This window comes from Dryobates pubescens, chromosome 20 (assembly GCF_014839835.1).
Source record: "Dryobates pubescens isolate bDryPub1 chromosome 20, bDryPub1.pri, whole genome shotgun sequence".
Lineage (NCBI taxonomy): Eukaryota > Metazoa > Chordata > Aves > Piciformes > Picidae > Dryobates > Dryobates pubescens.
The window spans coordinates 3,501,903-3,518,172 of record NC_071631.1 but is presented as its reverse complement, the minus strand read 5'-3'; the positions used below and the strand labels follow the sequence as shown (position 1 = coordinate 3,518,172).

At 63.8% G+C, this 16,270-nt stretch overlaps 2 protein-coding genes across 2 annotated transcripts; both read left to right on the top strand.

The window, feature by feature from the left end:
* Window positions 1-232: 232 nt before the first annotated feature.
* On the top strand, window positions 233-1,731 carry TMEM35B (transmembrane protein 35B). The gene is made up of 3 exons (XM_054170746.1): window positions 233-609; window positions 943-1,123; window positions 1,215-1,731. Exons 1-3 carry the CDS (start codon window positions 502-504, stop codon window positions 1,343-1,345), a joined length of 420 nt encoding a protein of 139 aa, XP_054026721.1. The 5' UTR covers window positions 233-501; the 3' UTR covers window positions 1,346-1,731.
* Window positions 1,732-3,753: 2,022 nt separating this feature from the next.
* LOC104307432 (platelet-activating factor receptor-like) lies at window positions 3,754-4,752 on the top strand. Its single transcript, XM_009908493.2, has one exon. The coding sequence runs from the start codon at window positions 3,754-3,756 to the stop codon at window positions 4,750-4,752; it is 999 nt and encodes a 332-aa protein (XP_009906795.2).
* Window positions 4,753-16,270: the final 11,518 nt, after the last annotated feature.

The window sequence follows — 16,270 nt, the reverse complement described above, 5'->3', positions numbered from 1 at the left end:
AGCAGTCTCCCCAGTGCCGGGAGAGAAGCTGCGCCGCAGCTGCCAGAGCCCGAGGAGCTGATGGCAGCCCTGCCTGCACCCCTGCCTATGCCAGGGTCTGGGCAGCCCCTCGCACGGTGGCCGCCCGGAGCCGGTGACCCTTCGTGGGTGCTGGCACGGGGCTGGACCCGCTCATGAAGCTCCAGCTGTGGCGTTTGTGATTTTTGTCTGTTTTTTCCCCCCCACACACATTTCCCCCCTCCCCCCAGCTCTCGTTTGGTGGGGGGACGGTGCCGGCCGGGGCGCGGAGATCGCAGCCTCAGGGGTTTGGGGAGGTGACGCTGCTGATCTAAGCACTCCCTGCCCCAGCAGCACCCCATGGCTGTGCGATACCCCTGTCTCTGCTTTTGCTGCGGCAGCCGGGGCCGGGACCGGGGCCAAGGCCAGGGCCCGGATCGGAGTCGAGCGGAGCCGTGCTGAACCGACCCGCCCCCGGCCCCGCCCGGCCGCGCGTCCCCCGCCATGGCGGCGGCATTCAGGGTCCTGCGTGTCCTGCTCGGGCTCTTCTTCCTGCTGACCGGCGCCGTCAAGCTCACGGAGCAGCTCTCGGCCGACCTGCACCGGCACATGGTGAGCTCGGCTGTGGGGCGGGCGGCACCGAGTTCCGGGGCTGCGGGGCTGAGCCCTTGGGTGGGGAGGAGCAGGTTGGGTTACTGGGGTGAGCACCTTGGGGTGCTGAGGTGCAAGGCTGAGCCCTTGGGTTCGGGGGGTGAGCAGGCTGGGGTGGTGGGGTGAGCCCCTTGGGGTACTGGGCTGACTGTTTTGGGGTGAGCAGTGGCTGAGCCCATTGAGGCATGGGGCTGTCTCTTGGCATGCAGGGCTGAGCAGGGCAGATCCCACCAGAGGGGCTGTGCCCCCCAGCCCCGGGCTCAGAGCTGCTCCACTCCCCTCCTGCCTTTCCAGCAGTCGCAGTTCGTGCGCTTTGCCGAGGTCTTTCCCCTGAAGGATTTGGGGTTCACGCCGGAGCCAGGCCAGTACCTGGCAGTGGTGGGCTGGGTGGAGGTGGTGGCTGGGCTGCTGCTGGCGTTCGGGCCCCAGCTCCTGCAGGAGATCAGCAATTTCATCCTCAGTGTCATCATGATCGGTGAGAGTGAGCGGGCACCTGCCACCCTGTGTGGAGCCTGGGGGGACTCTTGGGCAGGGACCGCCATTCCCACGCTCTTCTCCTCACCCAGGTGCCATCTACACGCTGCTGGTGCTGCGGGAGCCCCTGGCCATGTGTGCCCCTGCCACCCTCTGCCTCGGCCTCCTGCTGCTCCTCAACATCCGTGGGTATGGGCCCCCCTCAAAGCCCAAGTTCGAGTGACAGGAGGCGGGACGGGTGGCTGGGGTGGAAGGGTGGCAGGAAGGGTGGCCGGACACACGGCAGGATGGTTGGCTCAGCTGTCAGGAGGAGATGCCCTTACAGCATTTTCTAGGACAGCATCGTACCCTGTGAGGTAACCTGGGACTGCTGCATGGTGTATCCTCTCCGGCTGCTGCCAGGGATCCTGGAGCTGGTTGTCCCCACGCTGTGTGACCCAGGCTGGTGCTGTGGGACTGCTGGGGCTGCTGCACCACCGTGGCACTGCCACCACTCTGGCAGCTCCGTTGTTAAACCTGCACAAGGTGACCAGCTCTTCCTGGGGCTCAGCCGGGCTGGGGCTGGCTCTGCTCTCCTGCTGGCTTTTGTATTTTGGAATAAAACCTCTTGTTTTTCATGTTTTGTTTTCCCTCTTCATTTCTGCCTCCCTAATGCTGAGCCCAGGGGGCTGAGGGGATATCATGGGCTTGGACATCCTGGTTGCCTGCGGAGGACAAGGACTGGGAACAGGCAGAAGCTGGCAGCAGCTGATGTGGAGGCAAAGAGATGGTGGGGGAAGCCCACGTAGGGGTGGGAGCTACCCAGAACCACCCAGCAATGTTGCCAGGTCATTTGCTGCACACCCAGGGGGTGGCAGTGGCAGCATGACCTCTCCCCAAATTAATTCCCAAGCAGCCATATGCTTTTTGGGGATCCCGCCCTAGTGGGATCCTGAATCCACAGGCACCCCTCTGCCACCCTAGATGGGCACAGCCAACGTGGTCCACTCCAGGATGAACCCAAAGGTCACATTTGAAGCCACATCTCCCAGCAGGTTGGCTGGGATGGCTGTGGGGGGAGACTGGCCAGCTTGGGGTGAGCAGAGCAGATATTACACCCCCATACCCCCAGCAGGACCTGAAGCCCCTTCCACCAAAGGAGCATGCACAAATTGCAGGGCCATACAAAAGCGGTGAGTCAGATTTTCACAGAGTTTGGGGGTGACCCTGTGAAGCTGCTCCCCCTAAATCCAACTTTGAAGCCAACAAAAGCTCTCAGAGCTGAGAGGAGGCAGATTCCAGCTTTGATCCCTTTCAGGGCATCCCCCTTTTTTCTCCAGCTGCTGGGTGCAGAAACTTGACCCCTCCACTGCTTTCATCCCAGCGTGGGTGGGTAAAGGGCCCTGGGAAATGGTCCTAAAAGGGGCTGGGGGCATGTGAGGGGGGCCAGCCGTGCCGACAGCAGCTTGCCCAGCCCCCCTCACGTGCCCCCAGCCCAGGCAGCCGGCGCAGGGGGTCTTAGCGTGGCTCCAAACTGGGAATCCCCCATTACATACACACACAGGTGCTGCCTGCAGGCACTAACCCCCACGGGGGGCTTGGGATGGGAAGGGTGGGTGGGTCGGGTGGCCCCTGCCTCCCCCCACACTTAAATCCTTCCCCAGCCTGGCTGGATCAGACAGTGAGGAGCAGCCAGAGAGGACACAGCTGGTTCAGCCCGACTCAGTGGGGTAAGTGACCCACTTGATGTGGGTGAGATGAAGAAACCCCTGTGGAAACAGGGATGGGGGAGGGCAAAGGAAAATGGGAACATGGAGGGAGCTGGGGGCTCCTTGGGGGGGTCTGTGCTGACTCTGAAGAATTGAAGCCCACCAAGATGAGCCTTGAATCCCTTCCCAGGGCAGCTCATGCCCTGTTTCTCAGCCTGGTGCTGGGTGTGCCACATCCAACCCTGCCATACTGGAAAACACCCTCTGGGTGACTCAGAGCTGTTGGAGAGGTGTGGGCAGGTAGTGATGGGAGGTGAAGGAGCTGCAGCCCAGGGATGCAGCCATTGCAGCACAATCTGTTGTTTTCATGGCCAGGACCAGCAAATAGCAGGGTGGCAACCTGCCTGTAACAGGGCTAGGGGGCAGAGGGTGCTCGTACCTCTCTGTCCATGCCTGAGGTCTCTCCATTCCAGGGCATGCTGAGCTGATGGGTGGCTTCTCCATGGCTGTACTGGTGGGGGGATTTGGGGTGCTGGGAGCAGGACCGGGATGCGTGGCCCCAGCAGGCAGGCGGCTGTGTGGGTGGTGTTAAGCCCCACAGCTGCCAGCTGGAGCCAGTGCAGCACCTCCGGGCGCTGCCGGTCACGGCTCTGCCCCTTGGCTGTGGTGCAGCTGTGCCTGCCACTCCCCAGGGAGCCCTGGCTGGGTGGTGTGGGGGGACAGGGCTGGGGCTGGGCTGGGAGGAGGTCCTGGAGCTCCTTGTCTCCTGTGAGGAGCTGTTGGAAGCTGAGCCCCTCTAGCAGATGATGGCATCCCCACTGGTGATGCCCCCGGTGCCCAGCTGGAGAGGCCATCCTGCCCGGGTCACTGTTCCTCTGCTGTCCTCCGGAGGCTGTTTGGGGCTGTGCCACTGACTGTCCCCTCACCTTTGCAGGAGTCTGGGATGAACCTCTCGGTGCCAGGGCTGTTGCCAGCAGGGCACCCTGACGACTGCGTGCCCGACGACCCGGTGCAGTTCGTGCTGGTGCCCGCCGTCTACTGCCTGGTGCTGTGTGTGGGGCTGCCAGGCAACCTGGTGGCCCTGCTGGTCTTCCTGCAGAACGGCAAGGTGAAGAAGGCCATCCGCATCTACCTCATCAACCTCACGCTGGCCGACATCCTCTTCAACCTCACCCTGCCCCTCTGGATCTCCTACTACCTGGCTGGGGGGGACTGGCTGCTCTCCGAGGCCGCTTGCCGCCTGGCAGGGGCTGCCTACTACCTGGCGACCTACAGCGCCGTCACCTTCATGGCACTCATCAGCTTCAACCGGTTCTGCGCGGTGCGGGCGGCACGGCGCCGGCTGCCGCTGACGGGGCGCCGGGGAGCCGCGCTGGCCTGTGCCGTGGCCTGGCTGCTGGGGCTGGGCTGTGCCGTGCCCACCCTGGCTGCCCAACAGACCTTTCCTGCCCGCGCCGGTGCCACCGCCTGCTTTGAGCAGCACGGGCGCCAGCGGCTCTACGCCTACGCCATGGTGGCCTTCTTTGGCGCTGCCTTCCTGGTGGTGCTGGGCACCTACGCCTCCATTGCCAGGGCTCTGTCTGTGCCCACCGCTGCCTCGCCAGGCTCCCACCGGCAGCAGGCGCGCGCCATGGTGCTGGGCATGTTGCTGGTCTTTGTGGTCTGTGTGGCGCCCTACCACCTCACGCTGGCCCCCTGGGTGGGCAGCCAGCCTCCTGTGCCACCCTGCGGACCCCCTGCCACCCTGGACGTGCTGCACGCACTGAGCGTGGCCCTGCTGAGCCTCAACAGCTGCCTCGACCCTCTTGTCTACTGCTTCTCCATCCGGCGCTTCCGCGCCGACTTGGCACGGACCCTGCGCAAGCTCGGCCGCTGCCTCCCGCTGCCCCCGCCGGCCCCCGCCGTGCCCGGTGCCCGCACCTCCTCCTTCGCCTCCTCATAGTGGGGTGGGCACCGAGGCCCTATTCCTAGCTGCCCTGATGTGTCTGTCCCAGCAGGATGGGGTCCCTGGAACCTGGCTGGGGATGGGGAGCAGCCTGCCGGGCGATCTGGTTTCGTGCAGCCCTCCCCTCTTCCTCCCACCTCTGTTCTGCTCTGCCTATGGTTATGGTCATGCATGGATCCTGCCCTCCTGTGAAAACAGGCACCAGGAGGGCAGAGGCTGAGCCACGGTGAGACAGGACAGGGATGGATGCCCAGGGGTTGCTGTCCCCTCCTGGGGGTCGCCTTCCCATGGGGACATGCATGATGAAAGGCTCCCGTGGCATGAGCCAAACTGCCTGGTGGGGGAAGGGGTGGAAAGGGGGACCTGTGGCCAGTCCCACCCTGCAACGTGCCCCAGTCTCACACCCTCATCCCTCCTGCCTCAGTCAGGATTAAAAATTAATGAACCAAAGGGTTCCCCCATCTCTTTCCTGGCAGGCACCAGTGCCAGCTGCCCCTGCACCCCGAGACAAAGCTGGGCATGGGACATCACCTGGCACCCCATCTCCACCCCCCTGCAGCAGGATCCTTCTCCAGGGAAGATCCTGCACCAGGGACTGCTGGGCTCTGCTCCCCCTGACCCATCCCCTGCCCACAGATGGGCTGCCATGGTGGGCACAGTGCAGCTGCCAGCCCTGTGCCTGCCACCCACTTTCCCGACGAGCCCTGGCATGATGTGTGGGCGGCAGAGCTGGCACAGGGCCGTGGGTGGCAGCGTGGGAGGATGGTGTTTTCCCAACCCTGGCTCCTTCCTGCTGCCACCACAACCTCCTTCCCTGGCACTGCACAGACAGGAGCCATGGATGGATGGTGGCAGCCTCATGGGCTCTGGGGCACAGGGACACTGGTGGGTGCATCAGCTGCCCCTAACTGAGGGTTTCACCACCCCAGCACAGGGCTGATCTCTGGCACCCTCCAACCCATAGGTGTCTGGGAAGGACATGTGGCATGGGGAAGGAGGAGATAGGCTGCCCCAGGGACAGCTGGCACAGCACAGGCAGGGTGGTAATGGGATGGCTGTGCCTGTCGGTGGTGGTTATTAACCACTGCCCAGCTGCCAGTGGGAAGAGGAAACTGCAGGGTAAGGGCAGACCTCAGGGGTCAGAGTCTCTGTGTGCCTTGGGGTGTGCCATTGTGGCTCAGGGACACCACAGCTCAGTTAACCTGGCAAGGGCTTGCAGGATAGCAGGGTGCCCATGGCATCCAGGTGCTTTGCTCTGACTCGATGCAGCTGTGCCCATGGGCTGGGCTGGATGGAGCTGGTCTCTGTGTGCCATGGTGCCACATCTCAGCAGAACTGGGACACAGCTGATGGTGCCTCTGCTCTACACCCAGCCCTGGCCCAGTCCTCCTCGACCACCTGCTTGTTCCCCTTCTGAAGTTCATATGAAATTTTAATCCTTTTATGTAACTGCTCAGGGAGGTGGGCAGAGCTCTGTGCCCTGCATGCAGCAGGAGCAGCTTTGCTGGCGGCAGTGTGGGGCTCAGTGAGGGCTGGGGCTCACCCGCCCCCGGGGGGGCAGCAGGGATTTTGGGGGTCTCTCTGCATGCCAGGACTGGGAGCTGCCCCAGCTGTGGTTCTGGTGGAGTGTCCCGGGGAAGAGCAGAGGGGGAACAGTGGTGGTGGCCATAGGTGGTGGCTGAACAAAGTGCCCCAAGATGGAGGTGGCTCCGCAGAGCCACAGTGCTGGGGTCAGGGCCTGGGTCCAGCCCCACTCTCCACAGTGTGCTGCTCTCCAGCTGCCCCCTGCTCCCCTGCCCACTTCTGTCCTCCAGCCCTGGCCATCCTGCTGGGTAACACAGCCAACTTGACTGGGACATGGACACAAACCACCAGGACCTGGCTGCTTTAAAACTTGCTTCAGGTGCTTGTCTGGGCTGTGTCCCCCTTTGCTTTGGCCTGGCAAGTGGCATGGCAGGTAGCTTTGAGGCCAGCATGGTGCCAGGGCTGGGCACATGCCATGGTACGGCTCCTGCAGCTGCACACAGTGAGGTGTTAACCAGGTTATTGTTCTGCTGAGCTTCTGACCCGGGCATACCATAATAATAATAATAGTTATTATTATTAGCAAATTACAGGGTGTGGTATGAAGGGCTCAGTGGATGGGCAGCAAGCTAGGTCCCTGGGGGCTGCACCCTGCCCCTGGCTGTCCCAGTACCCCACGGCTATCCTGGTACCCTGGTTGCCACGGGCAGGCGTGGATGATGGGTTCCAGTGTGCCCCAGCTGGCTGCCCACGGGCGGGTACCACCCATCCCGGTGCTAGCCCATCCTGGCCGGGCAGAGCCCACACACCGGTCCCCGCCGGCGGCAGCTGCCTGGTCCCTGCTCCTCCCAGCCCAGTCCCGGCTGCTCCCCGCCGGGGGTCCCGGGTACCGGGAGGCGGCGGCAGAGCCGCACCGGAGCCATCTTGCGCTGCCGCCGCCCGCTCTGACTCCCGGGGAAAATCCACCGCCGTGTCTTGGCTGCGCCGCGGCGGCTCCGCACCGATCCGCACCGATCCGATCCGCACCGATCCGATCCGCGCCAATCCGATCCGCGCCCATCCGCACCGGTCCGCGGCGCCTCCGCACCGATCCACGCCGCTCCGCGACCATCGGCGCTGCACTGCGGGGCCGCCGCCACTCGCATGCTCCCACCCGCGGGGTGCCGAGCCGGGACCGACCGAGCCCAATTGAGCCCCTCCGGTACCAACCGGACCGGGCCGTCGGGGAACCGCCCGGCGGCGGTTGGAGGATGTAGGCGGCGGGAGCGGGGTAAGAGCCGGCGGAGGGGTGTCGTGGGGAGGAGTGGGGGTGGTCGGTGCCTCAATGCTGCCGTCCCCCGGGGATGGCATCACGGGGCGGGCGCGGGGGCTCCGGTCTCGGGGGATCCGCGGTGCCCAGAGCGGTGGGGTTGTCCCCGACGATGCGCTGGGGCCCTGCGGGACAATCCCCTCCTCCCCATCCCGGGGGATGGGACGCATGTCCCGGGGACCATCTATTGCCGGCGGGCTGCTGCTGGGGGAAGCCGGGGGAGCTGGCAAGATGGCTGGGGGCATCGCGTCGGCGGGTGCGGGAGAGGGCCGCGGGCACTTCCCACTTCCAGCTGTGTGAGGCTTTGGGGAGGGGGTTGAAGCTCTCAGCCCCCCCACCCAAGAAGGTGACACCAGCCAGCCTGCTGCTATCCCGCTGCGGGGGGCTCAGGCCAGAGTCTGGCAGGCCCAGGACCCCTCCCCAGCCTGGTAGTCTCTCCTCTCACCATCCCGCGAGGCTGGGGGGCAGAAGGGGTGCTGGTGCTAGGTGCGGGGGCCACGTCCTGGCTAGGCTTGTGCAGGTCCGGGGCTGCCAGCAGGTGCTGGGAGCTGCTGCAGAGCCTGAGCCGAGCTGTGGCTGTTGCCGTGCACCCAGGCTCCATGGCACAGCCCAGGCTTGCCGGCAAGGAGGGCAGATTCTGGGGGGCCTGGCTCTGGGTCTGTCCCCTTTGGTAACCCTCTGCCTCCTGGATGGCTGGGTGTTGGGGGAACCAGCCTGATCCCTCCACCCTATGCTGAACCTGCAGAGCAAGTTGGCACTGGGACCACTGGTCCCCCTCCATCCCATGACATCCAGCCCTGCACGTCACCTCCCTCATGGGGCACAGGGCCACACTGCCTGCAGGGTCCTTGCCTGCTCCCTGCGCCCCAAGCAGTCAGGAGGGGACAGAGCCAGGCTGCTGTGTGCAAGCTGCCCCTCTGGCAGCCCAGGCTGGGAGGAGGCAGCCTCCTTGGTGTAAATGAGGGCAGGATCTGGCCGGCAGCGCAGATTCTCCTTTAGGAGATGGATGTCGGTTCCCATCCATCTCCTTTCCTTGCCCCTGCACTTCCACTGTCCTCCCACACATGTTTGCAGCTCCTGGCCCTCGAGGACCCCATCTGCTGGGGCATGGAGCAGGGGATGGCCACCAGGAATGGGCAGGGCTGTGCTCAGGGGGCTGGAAGGGGACACGTCAGCCTTGCAGAGCGTTGCTCAAGCACTGGCAGGGCAAGGAGGGGAGAAATAGCCACAAATATGAGTGTGGAGCACCTGAGCCAGAGGGGCCTTTTGGCTGTGGGGTGGTGACAGCACTGACACAGGGCAGTGCAGGCACAAGCCACATTTGGGGCTGCCTTTGATACCCCACTTTGATACCCCACTGAGCTTGGACCCCAGGACCAGCTCCAGGCATCCCTGCTGCAAGGAATGGGATGATACAATCGTGGTGGGCCCCATCCAGCTTGGGTGAGTTGGTGCTGAGCCCTTGGTGCTCAAATCTCCCTCCTAAGTGCCAGGGCTTGTGTGGTGTGGGCTGGAGGAGCACCACCTGGCCCTCCCAGTGCTCCTGCTGGGCTTGGTTCTAACAGTCTGGGCAAGGAATGGGGAGAGAGAAGTGGGCACTGGGGAGCCCAGGGTGGGGGTCCCTGGGGGGGGCCTTTCCTTCAGCCCCCCACTATCACTAGCTCAGAGGCAGAGCTGTGCCAGGATCTGTGTGACACAGAGCCTGTGCAGAAGCCGTGGAGCTGGTGGCTGTACTTGTGTGGGGGTCTCCATGGGCCTGCCCACCCATCAGGGCAGGATCAGATCCTGTACTGTGGTCCTGTGCCCACCTGGTGCTGCTGGTGCTGAGGCTGAGGCTCCAGCTCCAGGTTTTGCAGATGCTCGTGTCTCTCTGACAAGCTGTTCTGAAACCCTGGATCCCACCCAGCCAGAAATTTGGATCTGGAGCCAAAGGTGACTCTTGGCCCCGACTGCCAAGACGGGAGAAGCTAAAACCTGGATCTGAGCAGCAGGACGAGGAGCCCGGAGCTGGCTCTGGGAGGTGGACCTGTGGATGGGCTCCTTCTGCCCATGAAATTGGATTTCCTGAAATAGCCTGTTGAAGACCAGGAGCCGGCAGGGACCGAATGACAGGTCACCAGGGGTGTGGAAGCCCCACCAGGATGCTGGCTGCCTGCTTCAAGATGTTGGCAGGCAGCAATAATAGTAAAATACGGTGCCACTGGCGGGAGAGCGCAGCGCTGGAGAGCTAAGAATAGCAGCCGAGACGTGCCGGCGGCCGGGGCAGCGCGGGCAGGGCTGGGGGTGCGCCTCTGATGTGTCCAGGGGACGTCCTGCTGACGGGGCGGATGGAGATGGCAGTCTGTCCCCTTCACAGAGGGGAGGACACCCCCATGGTGCAAGTGGCAAAGGGCATGGCAGGTGCCAGCAGAAGGCAAGGGGATGGGGAGTAGGTTGCCCAGGGAGGTGGTGGAGTCACCCTGGAGGTGTTCAAGAACAGTGTGAACGTGGCACTTGGGGACATGGTGTAGTGGCCATGGTGGTGTTGGGTTGATGGTTGGACTGGATGATCTCAGAGGGCTTTTCCAACTGAAACAATTCTGTGATTCTATGAAGAATGGTGCCCGGCGCTGCCAACCCTGCACAGGACTCCTCAGGGTGGCCCCAGGGCTCTGCTGGCCCCCAGAGCCACATGTGAGGCTTGTACTGCCAGAGTGGCCTCAGGATCAGGGCTCCGCTGATAGCCCTGCGGTGCCTGCTCCCTAGACAAGCAGCAGCACTGGGGGACAACCCCAGGAGACAAGGAGCAGCCTAGGCTCTGAGTTCAGCACCCCACACTCACCTCCCCAAAGCTGGGCAGAATCGAGCCCTCCTGCTCCACCTGCCCTGCCCAGTGCCCCGGGGCAGTATGGAGACGGCACAGCCGCCATGGGCAGGCCGGGCTGCCCTCTGCCACCCTGGTGGTGGCACGTGGCCGCAGAGCCGGTGCCCATCAGATTAAGGAGAATTAATTTGTACTTTCCCCGGGTGTGCTGCGGGCACCTGGTGTCCCCCTCCCATCAGCAGCTGTGCTCCTGCAGCTCCCATGTCAGCGCTGCTCCAACCTGTCCTCAATCCTAATTAAATTTTCCACGTGCCCCCCCGGCCCCAGCCCGGCTCACTCCTCCCCAAATGCTGGAGCGGGAAGGAGCCATGACATGGTTTCTAATCAGCTTTCTGGATTCACATTTCTCTTGGCTGGCGTTGGAGGAGGCTTCTTTGGCAGCCTTTGTCTGGTGCTGCCCGAGCAGGGCGCTACTCCGTGCTTCCCCAGCACCCCAGGGAGCAAGCGGCTCAGCACCACTCACAGAGGCATCCGGGAGGCCCTACAGAGACTTAGAGCTGGTTGGAGCCGTGTGCTTGCAGTGGCATCAGCAGCACCCACAGACCTTGCCACGTGCAGCTGGGTGGGAGCCAAAGCAGGTGGCATCCCCACCACAGCCTGGGTGGTGTGGTGGTGATGTGTTGGCAGTGCTGAACCCAGCAGTCCTGTGCCCATGGTGACGTGCCAGCAGTGCTGAGCCCAGTGGTGCTGTGCCCACAGTGCCAGCTGCTTCTGGCAAGCCCAGAGCACTGTTGCTGCTGTTCTCCTGGGGTTCATTCTGTGCTGGTCTTGTGGAGCCGGGCCGTGGGTGCAGGAGCTGGGCACTGTGCCCTGTGTACCCATCCTGGCACAGCTCTGCTGCAGCCAGTGCATGGCTGGTGTGTTGCTGGGTTTGGCTCTTTGCTTGGCACTCAGCCCTTGTGGGCAGCGAGTTGTGGCTCTGAGCAAAGCCAGGGGATGCAAACACATCCCAGTGCTGCCAACCCCCAATTAATAGCCTGTGAATCACGATGCCATTGGAGGAGCAGATGTTTGTGGCGTGGCTGCCAGTGCTCCTCATTTCACCACGGGGCTGTTTGGCCTAAAACTGGCAGCATTGTGTGGCAGGCAGTGGCAGGAGCCTCTCTGCCTGCCTGGCCCTATCCTCTGGCATGGCTGGGAGCTGCTTGGCTGGGAATTAGCTGAAGTTTTTGGTGGGCAGAGTGGATGGGAGAACAGCCTGGCCGTGGGCGTGTGGGGGTGCCGCTGCTGAGCCAGAGGGTTGTGAAAGCTGAAGGTACCAAGTCCCAGCATGGTGCCTGCTGGGGGACCTGCTGGTGTCCCATCCCTGGCACTGTGGCCTCAGCCTGGGGTGCTCTCTGTCTCCCCAAGGGGCTGTAGGGGCTGTGGTGGGACTGGAGACAGTGTCCACTTGTTTTGGGGATGGTGAACTGGTTAACTGGGGAAATGCTGCGTGTCTGGCATGTGGCTGTCCCCTGCTATGGTGGTGACCTGGCCAGGTGGAGTATCCCCAGCTAGTGAGTTGGGGTGAGCCCCTGTGCTGGTCCATGGACTCCAGGTTGGTGGTCTTGGTGCCATTGGTGCAGCCAAGCCAAGGGATGGTCTTGGTGCTCCGTGTCATGACTCCATTCTCCACCTCTTTGGGTGGGGATGTCAGGGTGCATGGGGGGCTGACAGGGGTGAGGGCTGTGTGCAGGTGTCTGGGAGGTGCAGAGGAGTGGGTGGGTGGAGGATGGTGGTGAGGGGTAGGGAGTGTGGGAGTGCTGCAGGGTGGGAGAAGTGGGGGTGCAGGGTGGGAGCAGGGGGGTGCAGGGTGGGAACAGTGGGAGTGAAGAGTGGGAGGAGTGGGGTGCAGGGTGAGAGCAGTGGGGTGCAGGGTGGGATCAGTAAGGTGCAGGGTGGGAACAGTGGGAGTGAAGAGTGGGAGGAGTGGGGTGCAGGGTGAGAGCAGTGGGGTGCAGGGTGGGATCAGTATGGTGCAAGGTGGGAGCAGTGGGGTGCAGTGTGGGAGCAGGAGGGTGCAGGGTGGATACAGGGGGGTGCAGGGTGGGAGCAGTGGGGTGCAGGGTGGGAGCAGGAGGGTGCAGGGTGGAAGCAGTGGGGTGCAGGGTGGGAGCAGGAGGGTGCAGGGTGGATACAGGGGGGTGCAGGGTGCACAGAGCTGCAGCAGTGCAGGAGCAACTGTGTGCACGTGGCTGTGGGGCTGTGCAGGTGCAGGGGGATGCAGTGGTAGGGAGCAGGCGTGTGTCCTTCGGGGCGTGTGGGGCTGTCTGTCCAGGTGTGTTAAGCTGTGTGTCTGTCCCGGTGTGCCTGGCCGTTTGTCCGTCCAGCCAAGGACTGCTTGTCTGCCTGCCCGTCCGTGGGCACAGGGCAATGCAGCGGGGCGGTGCGTGGGCACCCGCGGGTGCAGCTGGCGTGGGCAGCCCCTCGGCGGGGGTGCGTGGCGGTGCGCGGGGGTGGCTGGAGCGCGCCGGGGAGCGCGCGTGGGTGTGTCTGAAGCGTGCGGGGGCGACGGCTCCGCCACCGCCTCTTGTCGACTGGAAGGGTGCCGGTGGCGTGGTGGCGGTGGCCCAGGCGCTGGGAGCGTGGCTGTCGCCGGGCTGCCGTTGGGTGGCCGTGACCTCAGGGATGCCTCCGGCCGGGCCGGTGGCCGCTCGCTGCGTGGCCTGGCCGCGGCGTGAGCAGCCCGTGGGGATTTAGCAGGAAAAGAGCGAATCCGGTCAGCGCCGCGCTGCTTTCCGTCCTCCGGCTCCTGCCGAGCCCAGATGGGCAACTTCATGGCTTAGCGGCAGCGGCAGGGTGAGTGGCGGCAGGAGAAGGGGCTGCTGGGTGGGAGGGGAGTGGGCTTGGCTGAGCGCAGGGGGGCTCATGTCTCGCAGAGCCTCTCCTCCCAGGAGACCCCCACTTTGTGCCCAGCGGTACCGGTGCTGGTGCACTGGAAGGGGGAGCTGAGTCCCCCCAGCCCGGACAGAGCAAGGGTCTCCCAGGCAGCCAGAGCCTCTCCTAACCCTTTCCTGGTTGAGTCCTCCTCCCTGGCAGCTACCTCCTCGTTTCAGTGTGCAGCAGATGGCTCCCGGCCAGCCCTCGACCAGACAAGCCTGGGCACAGCCTTGGAGCTCGCCCGGCCGGGACTGGGAGCTCCCAGCACAGAGGTCTCTGCTCCCTTTCCCTGCAGCCCCGTGCGGGGCCGGGGGCTGTCTGCTGGGGCTGGGGGCCAGGGGCTGTGCACGCTACAGGTGACAGGCTGGTCTGTGCCTGTGCTGAGCTCACCCTTAGGGACAAGGTGAGCTCAGCCCTGCGGACACAGAGGTCCCATGGTGGCTGTTTGCTCTGAATGAGGCAGGTGAGACCTTGCTGCTCCCAGCCCAGCTCTTCATTGGCTGTCCCCAAGCACTGGGGTCCACAGCTGGCTGTGGGGACAAGAAGGGAGTGGCTGCATGTGGGAGAGGCTTTTCTATGTGCTCAGAGCTTGGGGGATGTGGTGGCATTGACTAGAGCCCCCCATGGGTGGGCGTTCATTTGCCTGCCCTCTGCCATCCTGAGAGCAGAGCAGGGAGTTGAGTACCAGGGTGGCCAAGCCAAGCATCCCATGGCAGCAAGGGGAGCAGGAGAGGGCTGCACCTCTGTGTGTGGGGACAGAGACCCTCTGTGGTGTCACAGTGTGCTGGCCCATGGCTGGAGCACGGGAGCCCCACCTACCTGCCAGCCAGCCAGTCTCCCTGCCACGGAGCAGCACAGCCAGTGCCGACATCTGTGCCTCAAGCCCTCCCTGCCTGCCTTTGGTTCACTCTTGGCACTGTCACGGTGGCACTCAGGTCCCTCTGTGTCTCTCCCTGGTTTTTCCTCACCACCTTGCCTCTCCAGGAGATGAACCTGTGTTATCTGCTGAGGTTTCTTGAAGGGGAAACTGAGGCAGAAGCAGGGGAAGTAGCAGAACCCTTCCCGATCCCTGCCATCCTCTAGCTCAGTCCCACGCCTCACCCTGGGTTGTTTTTCCCTGCCAAGTGGTTCCAAGAGCCGGGGGCCAAGCAAGGGCGTCCTGGGACACATCTCCTGGACGCATCTGCTCCTCCTGCCGCCGCCTTGGCGCATCCCTGGCCCGGGGCTGTGAGTGGAGCTGGTGGCAGGGCTGCGAGGAGGGTGTCTGCGGCGTGTGCTGACTCTGGTGGCTGTGGGGGCCACAGTAGCCACGGCACTTGTGGCCATAGTGGCTGTGGTGCTCACTGTTGCCGTGGCAGTGGTCATGGTGAGGGCCATGGTGGCTGTGGCAGTGGTGGCATTGGTGGCTGTGGTGGCCGTGGTAGCCATAGTGGCCCTGACAGTGGCCGCGGCGGCTGTGGCAGTGGCGTCATTGGTGGTGTCCATGGTGCTGAGCAGTGGACGCTGTCCATGGTGCTGACGCCCCCAGCGCTGCCCACCCAGCCCCATGCATGGCCCAACCCCTCAGTCCTCCTGGGGGTGCCCACGGCCACCGTGGGGCTCGAGGTCCTCCCTGCTGCCCTGGGGACATCTCGGCCTGCCTTTGGCCTTTGATGTGCAGCAGCTCCAGACAAGGCTGGCGGGATAGGCACCCAAGTCACGGCCTTGCCTGCCACCAACGCCCTGCCTGCCGGGCTGGGCACAGCCTCCCGGCCGCCGGGCACAGCTGATTGTCCTGCCCGGCAGGTCTGACGGGGACAGGGCGCTGCGAGTGTTGGAGAGCAGGGCAGGGCACCAAGGCTCCATCACACCCTTGCCGGGTTTGGGGCAGGCTGGAGGGGTGCTGCTAACTCTGCTGGGCACGGGGTGGGCGATGTGGTGTGCCCATAACTGGGGACATTGCAGCCATCCCCACCCCCCCTGGAGCCACGTCCCCGAGCACGGTACCGGTGTCAGCGCTCCCGGTACAAAATGTCAACGCATGCAAATGAGGCTGCGGGAGCAGCTGATTGAAGGGCCCTGCCCCGCCCCGGATTGCAATCAAATATGCAAATGGATCCCGAGGAGGCCAGTGAGGGCTATTAATAGCGGGGACAAGGCTGGGAGGAAGCATGGTGTTCCTGGAGAGGAGGAGGAGGCTGGGGGCTGAGCTGCTTCTGCTTGTCCTTCTGCCCAGAGATGTGCCACCTGGGCAGGCACCCACCTCTCTGCCCATGCTCAGATGGGGTGGTGGGTGGATCCCGTGGGGTACCCATGGACACCAGGCATGGCTATACAGGGCCACCATGACCCTTTGGGGGGTGGGTGCTGCCCACGCTCCTGCCCTGTGCCCTGTGGCAATGGTAGGTCTCTTGGTGCCCAGCAGCTGGGAGATCCTGCAGGGGAATGGCTGGAAATGCCTGTCTGAGATTTCCACCTGGGGAGTCCAACCTCAGAATAGGAGGATTTAGGTTCCCAGGGGGCCTGGGCACTGCTGGGGGGCTTTGCTGTGGCTCAGCCTGAAGCAGGTGTCACCCTTTTGGTGTAGGGAGGCAAGAAGGGACTGAGGAAGGCTTCTCCTGGTCTCCCATCATTCACCCCTTGCTGTCACCTCCCCTTCTCTCTCCTGGTTTCCTCTTGTCACTGTCAATGCAGGGGACATCTCTCTCCAGCCAGCTCCATTGTGAGCAGGAGGCGAGTCCTCACCAGAGCAGCGGTGGGGACCATGCTGCCCCCAGTGTCCCCAGCTGGTGCAGGGGGGGCTTAGTGTGCTTGGGCCCCCACTGCAGCCCCTCCACCCCTGTCTCGAGGGTTTCAGGAGCTGGGAATCGCTTTGACCTTTTCAGCAAATGAAGGAAGTAAGTCTGGAGACAACGGTAACTAATTATTTAAAATCTGAAAGTGGAATAATTAGCCCAATTAACAGTCTCAGGTGACATCTC

Excerpts from the sequence above, each read along its gene's own strand:
- LOC104307432 (XM_009908493.2), top strand. The coding sequence starts at position 3,754 with ATGAACCTCTCGGTGCCAGGGCTGTTGCCAGCAGGGCACCCTGACGAC.
- TMEM35B (XM_054170746.1), top strand. The coding sequence starts at position 502 with ATGGCGGCGGCATTCAGGGTCCTGCGTGTCCTGCTCGGGCTCTTCTTC. Across the intron at positions 610-942 it reads CCGACCTGCACCGGCACATG|CAGTCGCAGTTCGTGCGCTT; the intron begins GTGAGCTCGGCT and ends CTGCCTTTCCAG. Across the intron at positions 1,124-1,214 it reads CCTCAGTGTCATCATGATCG|GTGCCATCTACACGCTGCTG; the intron begins GTGAGAGTGAGC and ends CTCCTCACCCAG.